Source organism: Haemaphysalis longicornis, unplaced genomic scaffold (genome assembly GCF_048455015.1).
Source record: "Haemaphysalis longicornis isolate Haplotype H1 unplaced genomic scaffold, Haemaphysalis longicornis Haplotype H1 scaffold_1, whole genome shotgun sequence".
NCBI lineage: Eukaryota > Metazoa > Arthropoda > Arachnida > Ixodida > Ixodidae > Haemaphysalis > Haemaphysalis longicornis.
The window spans coordinates 177,940,971-177,955,791 of NW_027526203.1; the positions used below are offsets into that span (position 1 = coordinate 177,940,971).

Genomic DNA, 14,821 nt, shown 5'->3' on the forward strand with positions numbered 1-14,821 from the left:
CGTCTGCTAGGGAAGGGAAGGAACGCGAAAAGGGAATGACGAAGGAGGGCGCTGGGGAGAAGGAGGCACCGAGGGGGAAGGAAGTCACTCCCGCCATCGTCGCCGACTCGCGCCCCCAACGCGCGCGCGGTTAGAAGCCTGCGTGTCTGCGAGCCGCGAACAAGGCTTCTCCGAGCTGCTCCTATCCAGTTCGGCCTACATCGCCGCTGCCGCCGTGTGTGAGTGCTGTGCGTGCCCTTCCCAGACGCCTGGCAACGTTTTACTTTAAAGTTTTGTCCTCGCGACGGGATGCCTAGGCGCGTGTGACAAATATATGCTTCTCCTAATTTTCGCAGCAAGTTTGGAGAGGCATATATTTTGCTGGCAAATTGGTTTGGTTTTTATTGGTATTTCGGGCGTGGTGCCTCCTCAGGGCTGAAGTTCTCACGACTCAAGTGGAGGGCCGAAAAAAGACTCCTTCGCGGCGTCCGCAGGGTTGAACTGTACTGTGGCCCGGCGCGGGAGTTGTGACTTCGGTAATTTATTCAACAGTGCTCAAAGGTGTGCACCAGTGATATTCGTCGGACGGCCAGTAAACTTTCAACGAGGCAGGACGCCAAATTTCCGGACCTTCAGGTGCCGTACTCTGGCGACTTCGAGAAACTAACCTCCTTTCGGTTTCAATTATATCATTAGGAAAATCCCGTTGACGGTTATTGTTGGTGAAGTTTTCGCGTTCTTCACTTGGAACAGACTGTGCGTGGGGACGTTTAAGGTCGTGAGAGCCACTGTCGTCGGATGATCTGCAATGGCTAGCTTCGGGGACGAGGACAACACTTTTGCCGAAGACCTGTCGCTCGGTGAAAACGGTTCCGCCTCGTGGCTTTACCTCGTGCGGGAGTCGTTCAAGCCGCTGCCGCCGGCGGTGCCTTCCGACGATGCAAACTTGTCATATGGAGTGGCGGCGGGCAATATCTCGGTCTCTGACTACCCTCCCATGAACGCACTGGGTTTCGAACTTCAGGCGTTCCTGATCGCCCTGTACAGCCTAACGGCCCTTCTGGCACTGGGCGGAAACGTGATGGTGATCGTGGTTTTGGTCCTCGGGAGGCGGTCGTCGCGAGAGCTGCGCCTCTTCCTGGTCAACCTCGCCCTGTCTGACATCGCTATGGCCGTGTTCTCCATCCCGTTCACCTACACAGACTTTATGCTCGGTCGCTGGATCTTCGAGCCGCTCTTCTGCCCCGTCGTTCTCTTCATGCAGCACGTCTCCGTCATCGTCTCTGTCTACACACTTACGGCCATCGGCGTCGACCGGTGAGTCGCTTTTTTTTTTTGCAAAACCACGCTATGCCTCTTTAGGGTTCTATGTGTTGTTTATTTCTATACTAGAATATATCAATTTTTCTTTCGGCGTGTTTACTCGACACGCCCATTGACTCAGAGCTTACATGAAAAAACTTAAATCACCTAGCTTGCAGACAGCTTGCACAATGACATCACTGCGCTTAATACATAAAAAAGTAACCAGCTGTTACTTTTAAGTGGACATCTTCAGTGATGTAGGATTTCATTTTCTAGTGCTTACCTATAGATATTGGTGCGAGAAAAAAAAATATGTGCCCTTTGAATACGCCCTTCTCACTTTCGCACCGATTTACGAGAAAAAAAAATTATTTCTCGATTCCCCTCGCATATTTATATCACCTTATTTTCTGTTACACATTTTTTGTTCTCTACACTCCCACGATTTTTAATAGAGAAAACAGGGCAAGGAAATAAGACGTCTCGATGTTACGAAACGGGAGCCAACAGAAACATGAGCAGTTTCGTTTCCCCTACGTAAATCGCAATTATTGACTTTTTTCGATCAAGCCTGCCTTCTGGGACATGTGATCTGCTGTCACCAGACCTTGACAGCAAGTCACACAACCGAAGACTGGTTTTCAACATTTGAAGGATTGTGTCTTCATAACTTCCTTCAGCGGGGACCCCTGTTTGGCGCCCAGTTATTCCTCTTGCGTGCTTGTGATTCCTGTCAACAGAAAGTTCGTTGGGAATCGCAATCCTTCAACGGCGATGAATAATTTGGCGAGCGGGATATGTGTTGTCAATAATTTTTATTGTGTGCGGCGGTTTCATGCGCGGCTCAAAAAAAAAATAAAGAGAAGAGAGGTTTATCACGTAAAAGTAATGGAAGGAAGAAATACCCATGAAGCGATACGAATATCAGCGAATAGGGTGACCCTTGCGTGCAAGCGGGCTTTTTCTTTGCTACGACGCATTCGCTCTGTTAACGGTGAATCGTTAATTGTTAAGTTGACGGACTCACACCAAGTGGGATGCAACATCCGCGGATTTTATCTCTTGCTTTTCAGCCGCATTCCCTTCGGCCTATGCGACGAATTAAGGAAGGAGTGTCGGGATAGTTGGTTATTGGATACTGAGTACACTGTATTAGCGTTCGTCACGCGTATTTCTTTTCGTGGCTTGTCCTACAGCGCTAATACAATGTTCTCAGTATCCTATGGAACAGGTGTTTCGAAGTTTACTTTTGATACACATGGCAATTTATTTATTTGCACACATAGGTAATTTTCCTGAACTGTTGTCTTACCTGCAGCAATTTTTTATATATAAACGCTGCTAACGTTCACACTAAAAGAGAGCGTGGGTTGGTGGTTTAAAGACAGTGAATTGATTGTGTGAGCACCACAACTACAGTTTTTTGGAATATACTGTTGAAATGTGTTTCTGCCAGCGCGTGCGTTTCAGCTCCGGATATTGTTCCGTGCGTAGCTAAAGAGGTCTTCTGTTGCCTTCGAGGTGACTCATGTACGCAGCCTCCTACCGGCGAACTTCGAACGACCAAGCAAGCCTGCCTTTTCGCCATAGAAAGTTGCACCATGGGATATATGCCTCACCATACCAGGTATAGGCAAGAAATCATCTCTGTCTGAGCCAGCCTTTCAGTTCTGATCTGTGCCAGCAGATCAGTTCGCGTTATCTTGGTCACGTTCAGGTATATACAGACGGATCATTGAAGTATGGCTCGTCAGCCATTGGAGTGTGGATTCCGTCGGTGGGACTAACTGTGAAAGAGAAACCCAGTTACAAGACGTCGTCCACCTTCAGTGAGTTAACTGCTATTAGGGCGGCACTCCTTCAGATCACCAATAGTCCCGCTCTATAATGGGTGATTTTTACCGACTCGCGGCCTGCCTTGCAAGCACCGATGAAGCCTTCCCATCGCTGCCGCCAACTTGTGCGTTAGCTACACGCATTGCACACACTAGGACCGCGAGACGGGCACCGCATCTCGCTTCAATGGCTGCCAGGACATTCCGGCATCCAGGGAACGTCATCTCTGACGCAGCAGCGAAAGAGGCGCACAATCTGCTTGTGTCTATGGGAATCCCGTATTCCAGACAAGACGGAAGTGCGGCCGTGAATGCGCTTGGATGGAAACTGCAGTTATCAGCTTGGCAGGACCCTCTTAGGATACCCTTGCCTCTGCACGCGATTGACCCTCAGTTCAATTGCCAGTTTCCGCGAGGTCTACAAAAGCAAACTGAAGGTGTCCTTCACGGACTACGCCTGAACGTTGCCTTCACTCGTAGTTTTTTTTTTACGTTAGGCTGGGCGGACTTGCCATTGTTCTCTGTGGGCTCTGTGAGAGAAGACATACGGCCTGTCTTGTGTTATTGCCCGCAGCATACAACTCAACGCGAAACAGCTAAAAGAACTGTAGTGCGACTGCTACGCGGAAACTCTTCAGAGGTGCGTCACTTTCTTGGTCCATGGCAAAATCACGCTGGCACGGCGTGAGGGACAAAGGCTCTCTTAACTTTTCTATCTTACACGGGACTAACCGATGTTCATTAACCTTGGGATCCTCAGATTTTTTCTTCTAGTTCTGTAAATTTTTTTTACGCTCCGAACAGGTTTTATTTTCTTTTCCCTCTTATTCATTGTTGCTGCGCACTTCTTCCCCTTTTCTTTTCTTTTTTTCACCTCACTATATTCACCCCCCTCTGAAGTAGCAAGCCCCGCCGTTTGTGGGGCCAATCTCTTCAGTATTCATTAAAGTTTCGTCTCTCTCTCTCTCTCTCTCTCGAAGTGGTGGTGTTCAGTTCTCGGCCGCGGCGATAGTATTTCTAATCAAGACGAAATAACGACGCCCGCCATCCGGTTAAAACGTCTTTCCAAGAAGCCTATACCTGTTAACCTCACTCAGGCTTGGTTGCATTTTGGTTCTCCTTGGTCGGTGGCTATGATGCTGTGAATTTATTTGAACCATACCGTGTCCTTGAACGAGAAGTCGAAAATTTTGCACATGTTAAATATCGCTGAATCCCCAAGCAAAAATTTATTTATTTATTTATTTGTTTAATTTTGTATTTATTTATTTATTTTGGATTTATGAAAAACGCAGCTGCCTTGAACAAAAACTAAACCGTAACGTTTCGCCTGTTATATCAGAGTGCCAATAAGCGAATGTGCCCGTGCCACCGGTAACGCGTCCTATAAGACGTATAGATAGGGCACTAATTATGCAAATTAGAGCTATGCAAATTGAGAAATTAGTCGACATAGAGCGCGAACAGGCCAAATGGTTTCCTCGCTTCAAATTTTTTCGTTGCGCAACGCGCACCGAATCATACCGTAGAATTTACCTAATTGCTATTGGCTTGCTTCATAACATTTAGGCCTCGTACTGCAGTAATGTTTCATTTCCTGCCCACGCCGAAGTCTTAGACCTCTCAGATGTACTTCGGACGCCACGTTGGCAAATTCCGAGAAATTTAATTTCCGAAAAGTCCGCCAACTCTGTTACTCGTTGGCTCCCACGAATACCCGACAGATTGTCGTACACCTGTAAATGCCCCGAATCGGAAGGGGGGGGGGTGAAAGCGTTGATTATAGCACAAATTTTTAAAACATATTAGTACCTGACAATTTCAATCTCGACCAAGACAGAGGATTGAGGCGCTCCAATTAACCCATAGAGAATTTACTCAGAAGCTTCTGTCGCGACTGTTGCATCTAAGTACTTGACCTCTCTTACAAGACCCGTGGCGGTGCTTTTTTTCATTCGTGGCAGAAGGCGTTAAACCGAAATGTCTCGCGATAGTGACCGATATGCAGAAAACAAGCGATGTCGTGTCTTGGGGCGAGTAACCGCGTGTTGTTAAGCTATTCAGAATACTCTTACGCTGCTGCTATAGGCAGCCGTCTAACGTAACTTGGAAACGGTTTATATACTACTATTTTATTTTCTACGGCAATTCGTTCATTTTTCTCTGCCTTTGAAGCCTTCAGAACGCATTTCTCTGATGGTTTGCTAATTTTAAAGGGACAGCCAACCACATTTTCTGGAGTGCATGTCCTCCAGCTCATACTATAGCCAGAATTTTGCAAGTTTGGCAAACACAGCAAATTTCTAAATAGATTGGCCGAAATAATTATAACCTGGCACTAAATATTCTATAATTTGTAAGGTAGCGCCATGGAGTGTCTAATCGTGTCACTACCTAACCTATGCAAACCACTCCGTCTGTTGCAATGCGCGATTGAAAAACCACAGTAAGGAATAGAGAAGACCGCATTTTATTATTATTTTAGCTAGTCAAAAGTTTCTAAATACTTTTCACCTAGCATGTTGGTCTGCGGCTCACTGTGATAGTTGCCAGTATTGTCTCGGCAGCGTACTTTAGTGTGGTAGATCTAAATATTCCGCTTTCAAACGTTCTAGGGCCTCTATCAGAACAATTCTTTCGGATCAATGTATTTTAAGTGATGTCCTTTTATTTGACGGAGAAAGCATAAACTCAAAAAATCGGCTGGCTGTCCTATTAAGGTAATTTGCGACCAACATGCGTTTTCATGAAATATGCTGGTGACGCCGTCATCAAAAGTTTGACACTACAACCAACCGACGCATTTTTGTGCAATCACATAGAGCGAGGGCCAAATCTACGAACACCGTCGCTTATGGAAAAAGTTTTTCTTTCAAAATGACACCGTTCAACCAAAATAGGAGGTTTACGTATTGCTTCAGCGTACCTCAGTAACAACACAGTTGCTTACATATCGTTTTCGCCATTTATTCGGGGGTGCGTTGAACGGCTAAAGAAAAATAACTAAGCAAGGATACATTTTAGACATTTTTAAGAAGGGTCCCCTAACTTGTAAATAATAAAGAGATAATTAGCCTATTCAGTCGAAAATCTAAGCTAGATGTGTTCCTTGCTTCAAAACAACAAGCTGGATGCGATAACTGTGTTTCTGTAGAACTTAAAAATCCCAAAGTGGCTCCAGAGAACGTATTATTTAGGCCCGCAAGACTTATACATTAAAAGCGTACGGACGATGGTATTTCGACAACAGGTGATTCCCCGACTGCCCCACGGAAGCAGCGCGGCTCCACTTTTGCACACGTCTTTCCTTGACGTCATTATTAAAGACAAAGTAGGTACCGAACTTCTGGGACTACCGGGCGCAGCGTGCTTATGCACTTCGTAGGGATGCAGAAATTAAGACCCAGAGAACTTCTTGTTATATAATCTGCAGCTGGTAAATGGTCCGAAAGAATATGGCGTACAATCCTCCCTCACCTCAGCCACAACGTATGGGCAGAGGAGTGTGGACTCACTCATGAATCCACTCACTCCGACTCATTTGGGATCGAACTCAACATGAGTTTGAGTTTGAGTGAGGTGGAGGCTAGTGTGGCATCGGGAGTTTGAGCCTGAGTGAGTTTGAGACTTACTGACTTTGAATACGCCTGAGCGCGAGTCAGTTCTCAGTTCACTTTGAGTTCTGAGTTACTTTTGAGGGTTGAGCCCGAGTGAGTTCTGAGTCATTTGAGTTCTCAGGTCATTTTGAGTTCTGAGTCCGTTTTGAGTTCTTAGCCCGAGTGGGTTCTGAGTTTCGCGATCACTGTGAGTTTGAGATTACGGAAGCGTAGATGAGTTGCTCAGCCGTGTACCCGCTTGAGCTCAGTATTAGTTTGGCGAGTTGGTGCATAGCGAAGTGTCGAAGCGCAGCGCTAGGCGAGAGACAGAAACACAGAAGGCGACACACAGAGCGCTATGTCACGAGGAACACTGGAGAACGGGCCCGTTGAGCTAGAAGGAAAGTTCAGCATAGTATTGGTATGGGCGAAAGTCTCAGAGTGAAGAGATTTAAAGTTTTTGAATTAAGCCAGTGTCAGTGAGGTACGAAAACAGAAATTTTAGGGCTAGGCGTTGCTGAGAAGAAGACGGCCAGGGCCCTAAAATGGTTTTTAAGGTCGCTGGTCCTTGCGTATAACCTATGCGTGCAATGTTCTGTAGCAAAGTTGATCTAGAGTCCTTGTAGGCAGGACAGTAGAGTAAAAGATGCTCAATTGGGTCTTCCGATGCACAGTTGTTGCACCTGGAGGCGGTAGATAGTCCAATGCGGAAACGGTAGCTGTTGGTGTAAGCTGCATTACGTCGGAGACGATGAAATAATGTTTCTAGATGACGGGGGAGCTGGTGAGGAAGTCTTGACGACAGCTGAGGGTCAAGGGAGTAGAGAAACTTGTGGTGGTGGGTAGGATCTGACCACATTCTGTTTCTCTCTGAAAGGGCGTAACGTGTGGCCATGGTGGAAGCGTCGTGTTTGGTAAAAAATGTTCTTCGTATATTTCGGCAGGTGTGGCCTGCAGAGGCAGCGTCATCAGCTTTTTGGTTTCCCGTTATCCCACAGTGACCAGGCACCCACTGAAAAACAATATTGTGCCCAGCGCCTACTGCAAGGTGATGTAGATAGAGAATATATTGAACGGCAAGTTCATATGTGAAGTGCTTGCCGCTCTTAAGGAGACACTGAAGGGCAGGTTTAGAGTCAGTGAATATGGTCCATTCGTTGGGCTCTTGACGTAGGATGTAGCGGATTGCCTCTTTGAGGGAGTGTAGTTCAGCTGATGTCGAGGACGTTGGTCTGTCTAAACGGTAGGAAAAGAGTTTACCGGTCGACGGGACGAATAGTCCAGAGGAGGAACTTTGCGGCAACGAAGACCCATCAGTGAAAAGATGAACCCTGGTGGAATGCAACCTGTGCATGTAGTCCAACGCCACTTGGAGCAGTTCAGCCTGAGGCGTTGTCTTCTTAGATGTCATCCCTGGGATGCCTAAACCTATACGAGTAGACGCTAATGTCCAGGGCGGAAACTGAAATGGCATTGCTCGCGGTGGTTGCGTCGTTTTGGGAAGGCACAAAGCTCTAATAGCATCTCCGAACCCAGAACTCTGGGCCGCAGTGATCCTGCTCAGACAGTGGGGTGTAGGTTGAACTAGATGCCGGTAGTGGACACGGAGCGACTCCTGTAACATGAGTGCGTCCAGAGGCAAGCAACGAGCTTCAGCGATGGTCCCGGCACCCGAAGAACCTCTGGGTAGTCCAAGACAAATGCGCAGGCTGTTCCGTCGAGCCACTTCTAGCTTCATTTTGTTAGTAGGCGCTGCATGGTGTAGTAAGGGAAGGCTATAGCGTATGAGGCCATCGACGTAAGCTTTGTGAAGCTGTAGCATCGACCCGCAGTTGCTGCCCCAGCGGGAACCGGCAAGGTATCTCAGAACCTGAGACGTCGCAGAGATGCGGGCACACAGTCTTTTTATCTCAGGCGACCAGGAGAGATTACGGTCGATGATTACGCCAAAATACTTGTGGGTCCGGGCGTACGGGAGGGCTCGTCCACTCAGCAGAATTGGGTACTCATCCATGCGCTTCCTTGTAAACGCCATTGCAACGCTTTTCTCAAGCGATAGGTGAAGCCCACGAGCAGCAAGGTAGGTTGAAATGGAGAAGAGGGCCTTCTGGAGACGTTGCTGAGTGGTGCGTCGGGAGCGTGCTGCGTGCCAGATACAAATGTCGTCTGCGTAGATCGTGATGTTAACTCCCCGCGGTACGCACCGTTTCAGCTCTTTCGGAATCTTGCCCTTTAACTTAATTTCTTTGGTCCCTCTCTCAGCTTGCATCTCTTTTCTGCCCTCCTCTCTCTTGGGCCTTTCTTCCTTTTCCCCCTCCCCTAACAGACTAGCATGAAGGCGATTCTGTACGCCGGCTAAACACTCTGTTTTCTAATAAAGAGCTTCTCTCTCTCTTTGGTATGGGCGAGTTTGTACATACCGAAGTGTCGAAGCGCAGCACAAGACGAGGTACAGAAAAACAAAACACGACACACAGAGCGCTAGCGCTCTGTGTGTCGTGTTTTGTGTTATTGCCAGCGCTGTGTGTATCGTCTTTTCTGTTTTTGTCCTTCGTCTTGTGCTGCGCTTTCAACACTTCGCTATGCCGGAGAACGAGTCAGAGGCGATTCCAAAAATAAAGTTGTGAGTGAGTAGAGTCGGTCTAACGTTGCCGAGGTATGCTAAGGATAGAAGATATACAGTTCATAGTTTGTATATTGGGCTTGAGCGAGGGGATTTTTTTTTCAAGAAGCCCATTTTGCGTTTCTATGAGATACGATTGCGCTGGGGTTGTAGCCCCAAAGATTACGCATGCGCTTTCGTATGTCGTAAGTTACCTGCGTTGCTTCATTCGCGTGATTGTTGCGCAAGTGTTTGCGTCAGACAAGATGCATCTATTGTTGGCTGTTGAGTTCCATGCGCCACTTTGGGCTCGGAATTCAGGTTACGGGCGGGTGCGGCAGCATTCACCATGCGCATAATCGATTGAGGTGGGGGGGGGAAGGGACGCCGATCAGCACTTGCTCTCTACCACGTCTAAGGTGGGAGAGGATTGGGGGAAAGCACACGGCTGCGCATTCTTACTGGTGGTTCACCTGATTCTTTTAATAGTTAATTATATGCTAGTGGTCAAAAGGGAAGAACTGAGTGCCGGGTGGGGGGGGGAGAGGAGGGTTCGGCGGCCGTCCAATCTGATGTGTTAAATGGGGTGTCAACTCAAACGTCCACTTGACACCCGTTTAGATAGAATAATGTCCACATTATGGGATAGTCATGGTGAGCAATAGATTGGGTTAAAATACAAAATGATGCCCTAGGGCATGTAACGTATCAAGTTAAAGCTCTCGATTAAGAGAATCATGCGGGACAAATAAAAAATGCTGCCTGGATATGTTCATATAATAGTCATAACCTGTCATACATTCGTTTAAAATGCGAAATGATGCCGCGAGGGCGTGTGGGGAATTTAATTAAAGGACTAGATGAGGTGTATCACGTGAGAAAAAAATGCGTAATGGTATATCAGGAGGTACTCATAATTATACATTGGTTAAAAATTCAAATTGATACCGCTAGGGCGTGTAACATATCAAATTAAAGGTCTCGATTAGGGCAAACACGTGGGACAAATGCCAAAATGTATCCTGATTATTACCATGACAGCCATGATGGGTCAAAGATTGGCTAAAATTGAAATTGGCGCGACAGGGTGCGTGGGGCATCAAATTGAAGGTTGCGATGAGAGAAATCACGTGGGCAAAGATGCTTTATGTTTATATCATGATATAGTAGTGGTTAGTCATTAATTCGGTTAAAATTCAAGTTAATGCAACTGGAATGGGTTGGGTATCAAATTATTGGTCTCGATCAGGCGAATTACGTGGGACAATTGTAAAAATGCTGCCTGGTTATAGTGGTGAGATAGTCATGGAGAGTCATAGATTGGGTTAAAACACAAATTGATGCCGCAAGGGAGCCTGGGGGTCAAATTATAGGTCTTGATGAGTAAATAATCTCGGACAACTAAAAAATGCTTCCTGCTAAATTCATGGCATAGTCATGGAGAGTCATAAATTAGGTAAAATTTGAAATGCCGCCGTTGGGGCGTGTGGGGTACCAAATTTAGGATCGCGATGAGGGGAATCCCGTTGGACAAATAAAGAAATTCTCCGTGGTTATAATCATGAGATAGTCATGGTGAGTCATAGATTGGGTTAAAATTGAAGGTGATGCGGCTAAAGCATGAGGGTATCAAATCGAAGGTTTCAATTAGGGGAATCGGGTGGGACATGTAAATAATTCGCCCTCGTTATAGTCACGAGAAAGTCATGGTTAGTCAGGTTGGGTTAAAATTCCAAATTATACTGGTAGGCTGTGTGGTAAATCAAATTGATGGTCTCGATGAGGGGAATCCCGTGGGACAAATACCAAAACGCTTCCGGGTTATAGTTATGAGATAGTCATGGTAAGTCATGAACTGGGTAATTAAAATTCAAACGGATGTCACGAGGACGTGTTGGGTATCAAACTAAAGGCCTCCATGAGGGGAAGCATGTGGAATAAATGAAATGTTGACCCTTTCCGACATTCAGGAAAAGTTTCCGGAATCTACATCTGCATCTCGCCCCTGCGGCTGTTCAGCAGCATTGTTTTTTTGCGGGTTTTTTTTTCAGACATTCCGAGAAGCAGGGTGTCCACCATGCTACGTTTTGAAGAGGGCCTGGTCAAAAGGCCCAAGAGCGATGGATCCCTCTAAAGCACCATATGAGGGTTTTTTAATATTGCTGTTCGCCAAAGCTGAACTCGCCATTATTCAGTGGCATGTGTTTGCTTTAGATGCACCCGACTCCCTACATGGAACCATAATTTTGCAGCCCAATGAGCTTACGGCACAAATCGGAATTTTTACTTATAAAGTGACTGGACATAATGATCTTACGATGATATCATTGTTTGGGTTACATTTGCGCCCTCAAAACCTTTCCTTCGACACCACAGATGCCAAAATAGCAGCAAAAACGGATTTTTTGCAATTTTGGCATCTGCAGTCAATTCGCGAAGTTTAACTACTCCTCAGTAGTATTGATCAGCGGGACTCCCTTTTTACTTGCGCTACATGATTTTATTCATCCAGACCTTTAATTTGACACACCACACACGCTTACCGCATTTCATTGAATTTTAAACTAGTTTATGACTCACCATGACTGTCTCATTGGGATAACGAGGAAGCTTTTTTTATTGGTCCCACTTCATTCCACTCATCAAGACTTTCGATTTGATACCCCATACACCCCAGCTTTGATTCACCCAATCTATGACTCACCATGACTATGTCATGATTTTGACGAGGAAGCATTTTTTGTTTGTCCAATGTAATTTACCTCATTGAGCCCTTCAATTTGACACCCAATATCCCCTTGCGGCGCGTCACTTTAAATTTCAACCCAATTGATGACTCACTGACTGTCATGATTATAACCACGAAGTAATTTTTATTTGTCTCAAATGAGTACCCTCATCGATACATTCATTCCGGCACCCCTCATGCCCTCTCGGCATCACTATGAATTTTTAACCACTTTGTGACTCACCATGACACTGTCATGATTATGACAGGATGCATTTTCTATTTGTCGAACGTTACTTCCCTAATCGAAACCTTTAATTTGACATCCGACATGCCTAAGGGGCACCAGTATGAATTTCAACCTTACATATGATTCACCATGACCATGTCATAATTATGACCAGGAAGCATTTTTTATTTGTCCCACGTGAAGATCCACTCACCGAAACATCCAATTTGATACTTTACTCACCCTGGATGCATCATTTTGAACTGTGACCCAATCGGTGACTAGCCATTACTCTCATGGTGTGGTCCATAATTAGGCGAAACCTGCGTCGCAGGGAATTCATTATTGAAAAAAAAAAACAAGATGTGCGTATCATATAACTAAAATCATGACAGATTGCAAGCGCTCGCACATTTAAACAACACAGAAACATGCCTGGTGCACATGGGTACGCCATGACATTTCCAGTCAATTTTTGCAATTTTTGCACATGTGGCGCTGTTGACCGGCCCTAGCAGCGACACCTGCCCCAGGTCGAGTCCCTATAATCAAGCAAGCATACAAACGGAAACAAAGCAACTCCCATGAACGCCTCGAACTTCACAGTCTCGTGGGAACAGTTGGCTTTGCCACAAGGTGTTTCTTGGGGATGCAGAACATGAATGGACGAGACCCGAACCATACACAGCTTCGATGCAAATGAACTGAGCGCACGTCACCTTGCTCAATGCCGTTCATTTCTCCCCCGGGTCCCAGCGCATGCTGGAGCCTGAATCCTCTTTTTGATGTGTACGCAGCCTATGTCAAGGTTTTGGTTACAATACATACTTAAATATTTGTTGTAAGCGATTAGCTCATGGTCTAGCATGTATAGCTGTATTAAATCTGCGGCGTAAATTATTTACGACCGCACGGTGTTTACGAGATCACGCCTTCCTTACCGAACGCGAGAATTCGAGCACACGAGTTTGCGCCAGACTGTTTCATGAACCCGCGCGAACTTCCAAACTCTGAGAACTCACTCGGTCTCAGAACTCAAAATTGACTTAGAACACAAAATGAACTCAGAACTCAAATTGTCTCAAAACTCAAAAGAAACCCAGAACTCACTGGGGCTCACAAGTACTGAGTCCATTTTGAATTTTGAGCCCGAGTGAATTCTGAGTCCACTTGAGTCCTGAGTTCATTTTGAGTTGTGAGTTCACGTTGAGTTCTGAGGCCAAGTGAGTTCTGAGTTCATGCGAAGTTTCGAGCCCCAGTGAGTTCTTAGTCCATTTGAGTTTTTTGTCCATTTGAGTTCTCGGTTCATTTTGAGTTCAGTGTTCTTTTTTAGTTCTGAGCCCGAGTGAGTTCTGAGTTTTGCCCTTAGTGTGAGTTTGAGTTTGATATAGCGCAGATGCGTTGCTCAGGAATAAGTCTGCGGGATTCCAAAGTAAATTTGCAAATGAGTTTAAGTTAGCCAGGCCAACTTTGCCGAGGTATGCCTACTGGTATGTATGACGGAGTCTGTCTCACGATCCGTCATAATCAGTATTGTGCAGGCCTAACAGGCGCAATCGACTTCGGCCATGAACGCCTGCCAGCCTGGTAGATAACTGATGACGAAACCAAAATTCTACTGAACTGAATATAAAAAAGTGATCATAATCATAAAACCCAACCCGTGAAAATGCGTTGGTGTGGGACCAGCCACAACACGTAAGCTCACAGTCTCTGAAGTGAAGGCTGCCACAGCCTGGCTCAAAAACCCAGCAAGGTGAAAGATCGTCCAAGTGTTGCTGGCCTGCGGGGGGAATATACCAGATGTCGGCGAACAGTGAGAAAAAGGCGGTTCCGGTTTGGTTTGAGTAAAGCCGGTGGAGAATTCGGCTGCCTTTGGTAGGATAACTGATAAGTATATAAAAGAAACTAAGAAAAACATCTCAAACCTGCAAGATTTAGAGGCTCTGCGTAGTAGCCATATTTTCTATCCTAGCAGACGAAATGAGTCCTGGAGCATCCATACGTGCAGAACAACTTACGTTACCAAGACACAATGGAATTCATTACCCCACATTTTAACGCGCCAGGTTTGATGGAGGTTGATTTAACTACCGTACCACGCCGAGGGCTACCTGAAATTGCATTCTTAATTCGAATATTGGACAAAGCTGCTCTCGTTTCTACTTACTTTTTTAAGGCTTCCTGCGTCTCGGATGTATCACTGAGTTCTCACATGTGGCTGGGTTGTTTACCGTCCGTATAGTTTCGCTACCTTGATACGCATTTGCTTATTTCTAGTTTGATCTCCGCTGTGCTCGTTGATGTATTTGAGGTGGATCACTAGCCACCGTGTCAAATTGGTGAAGCAGTTTGGGAGCTTTTCTATTGTTTTTTTTTCCTTCCACGAAAAGACTTTTCTGCTCAGCTATTCGTGGCGAACGTTTTTTATTTCGTTGTTGTTGTACATAGTAATTACTTTTTGGGGCGAAGCACCTTAAGGCCGAGGCTTGTCCGTCCGGCGTCCCGCGTCTGTGCTTCCTGCACAGCACCGTGTAAATCAAAACA

At 46.0% G+C, this 14,821-nt stretch overlaps 1 protein-coding gene across 1 annotated transcript in view; it reads left to right on the forward strand.

The window, feature by feature from the left end:
• The first annotated feature begins 745 nt into the window (after positions 1 to 745).
• Positions 746 to 14,821, forward strand: part of LOC144139757 (RYamide receptor-like) — a 430,132-nt gene continuing 416,056 nt past the window's right edge. The window contains exon 1 of the mRNA XM_077672022.1: positions 746 to 1,296. Coding sequence (XP_077528148.1) covers positions 788 to 1,296 — 509 coding nt within the window. The 5' untranslated portion in view covers positions 746 to 787. The remainder of the gene's footprint in view (positions 1,297 to 14,821) is intronic.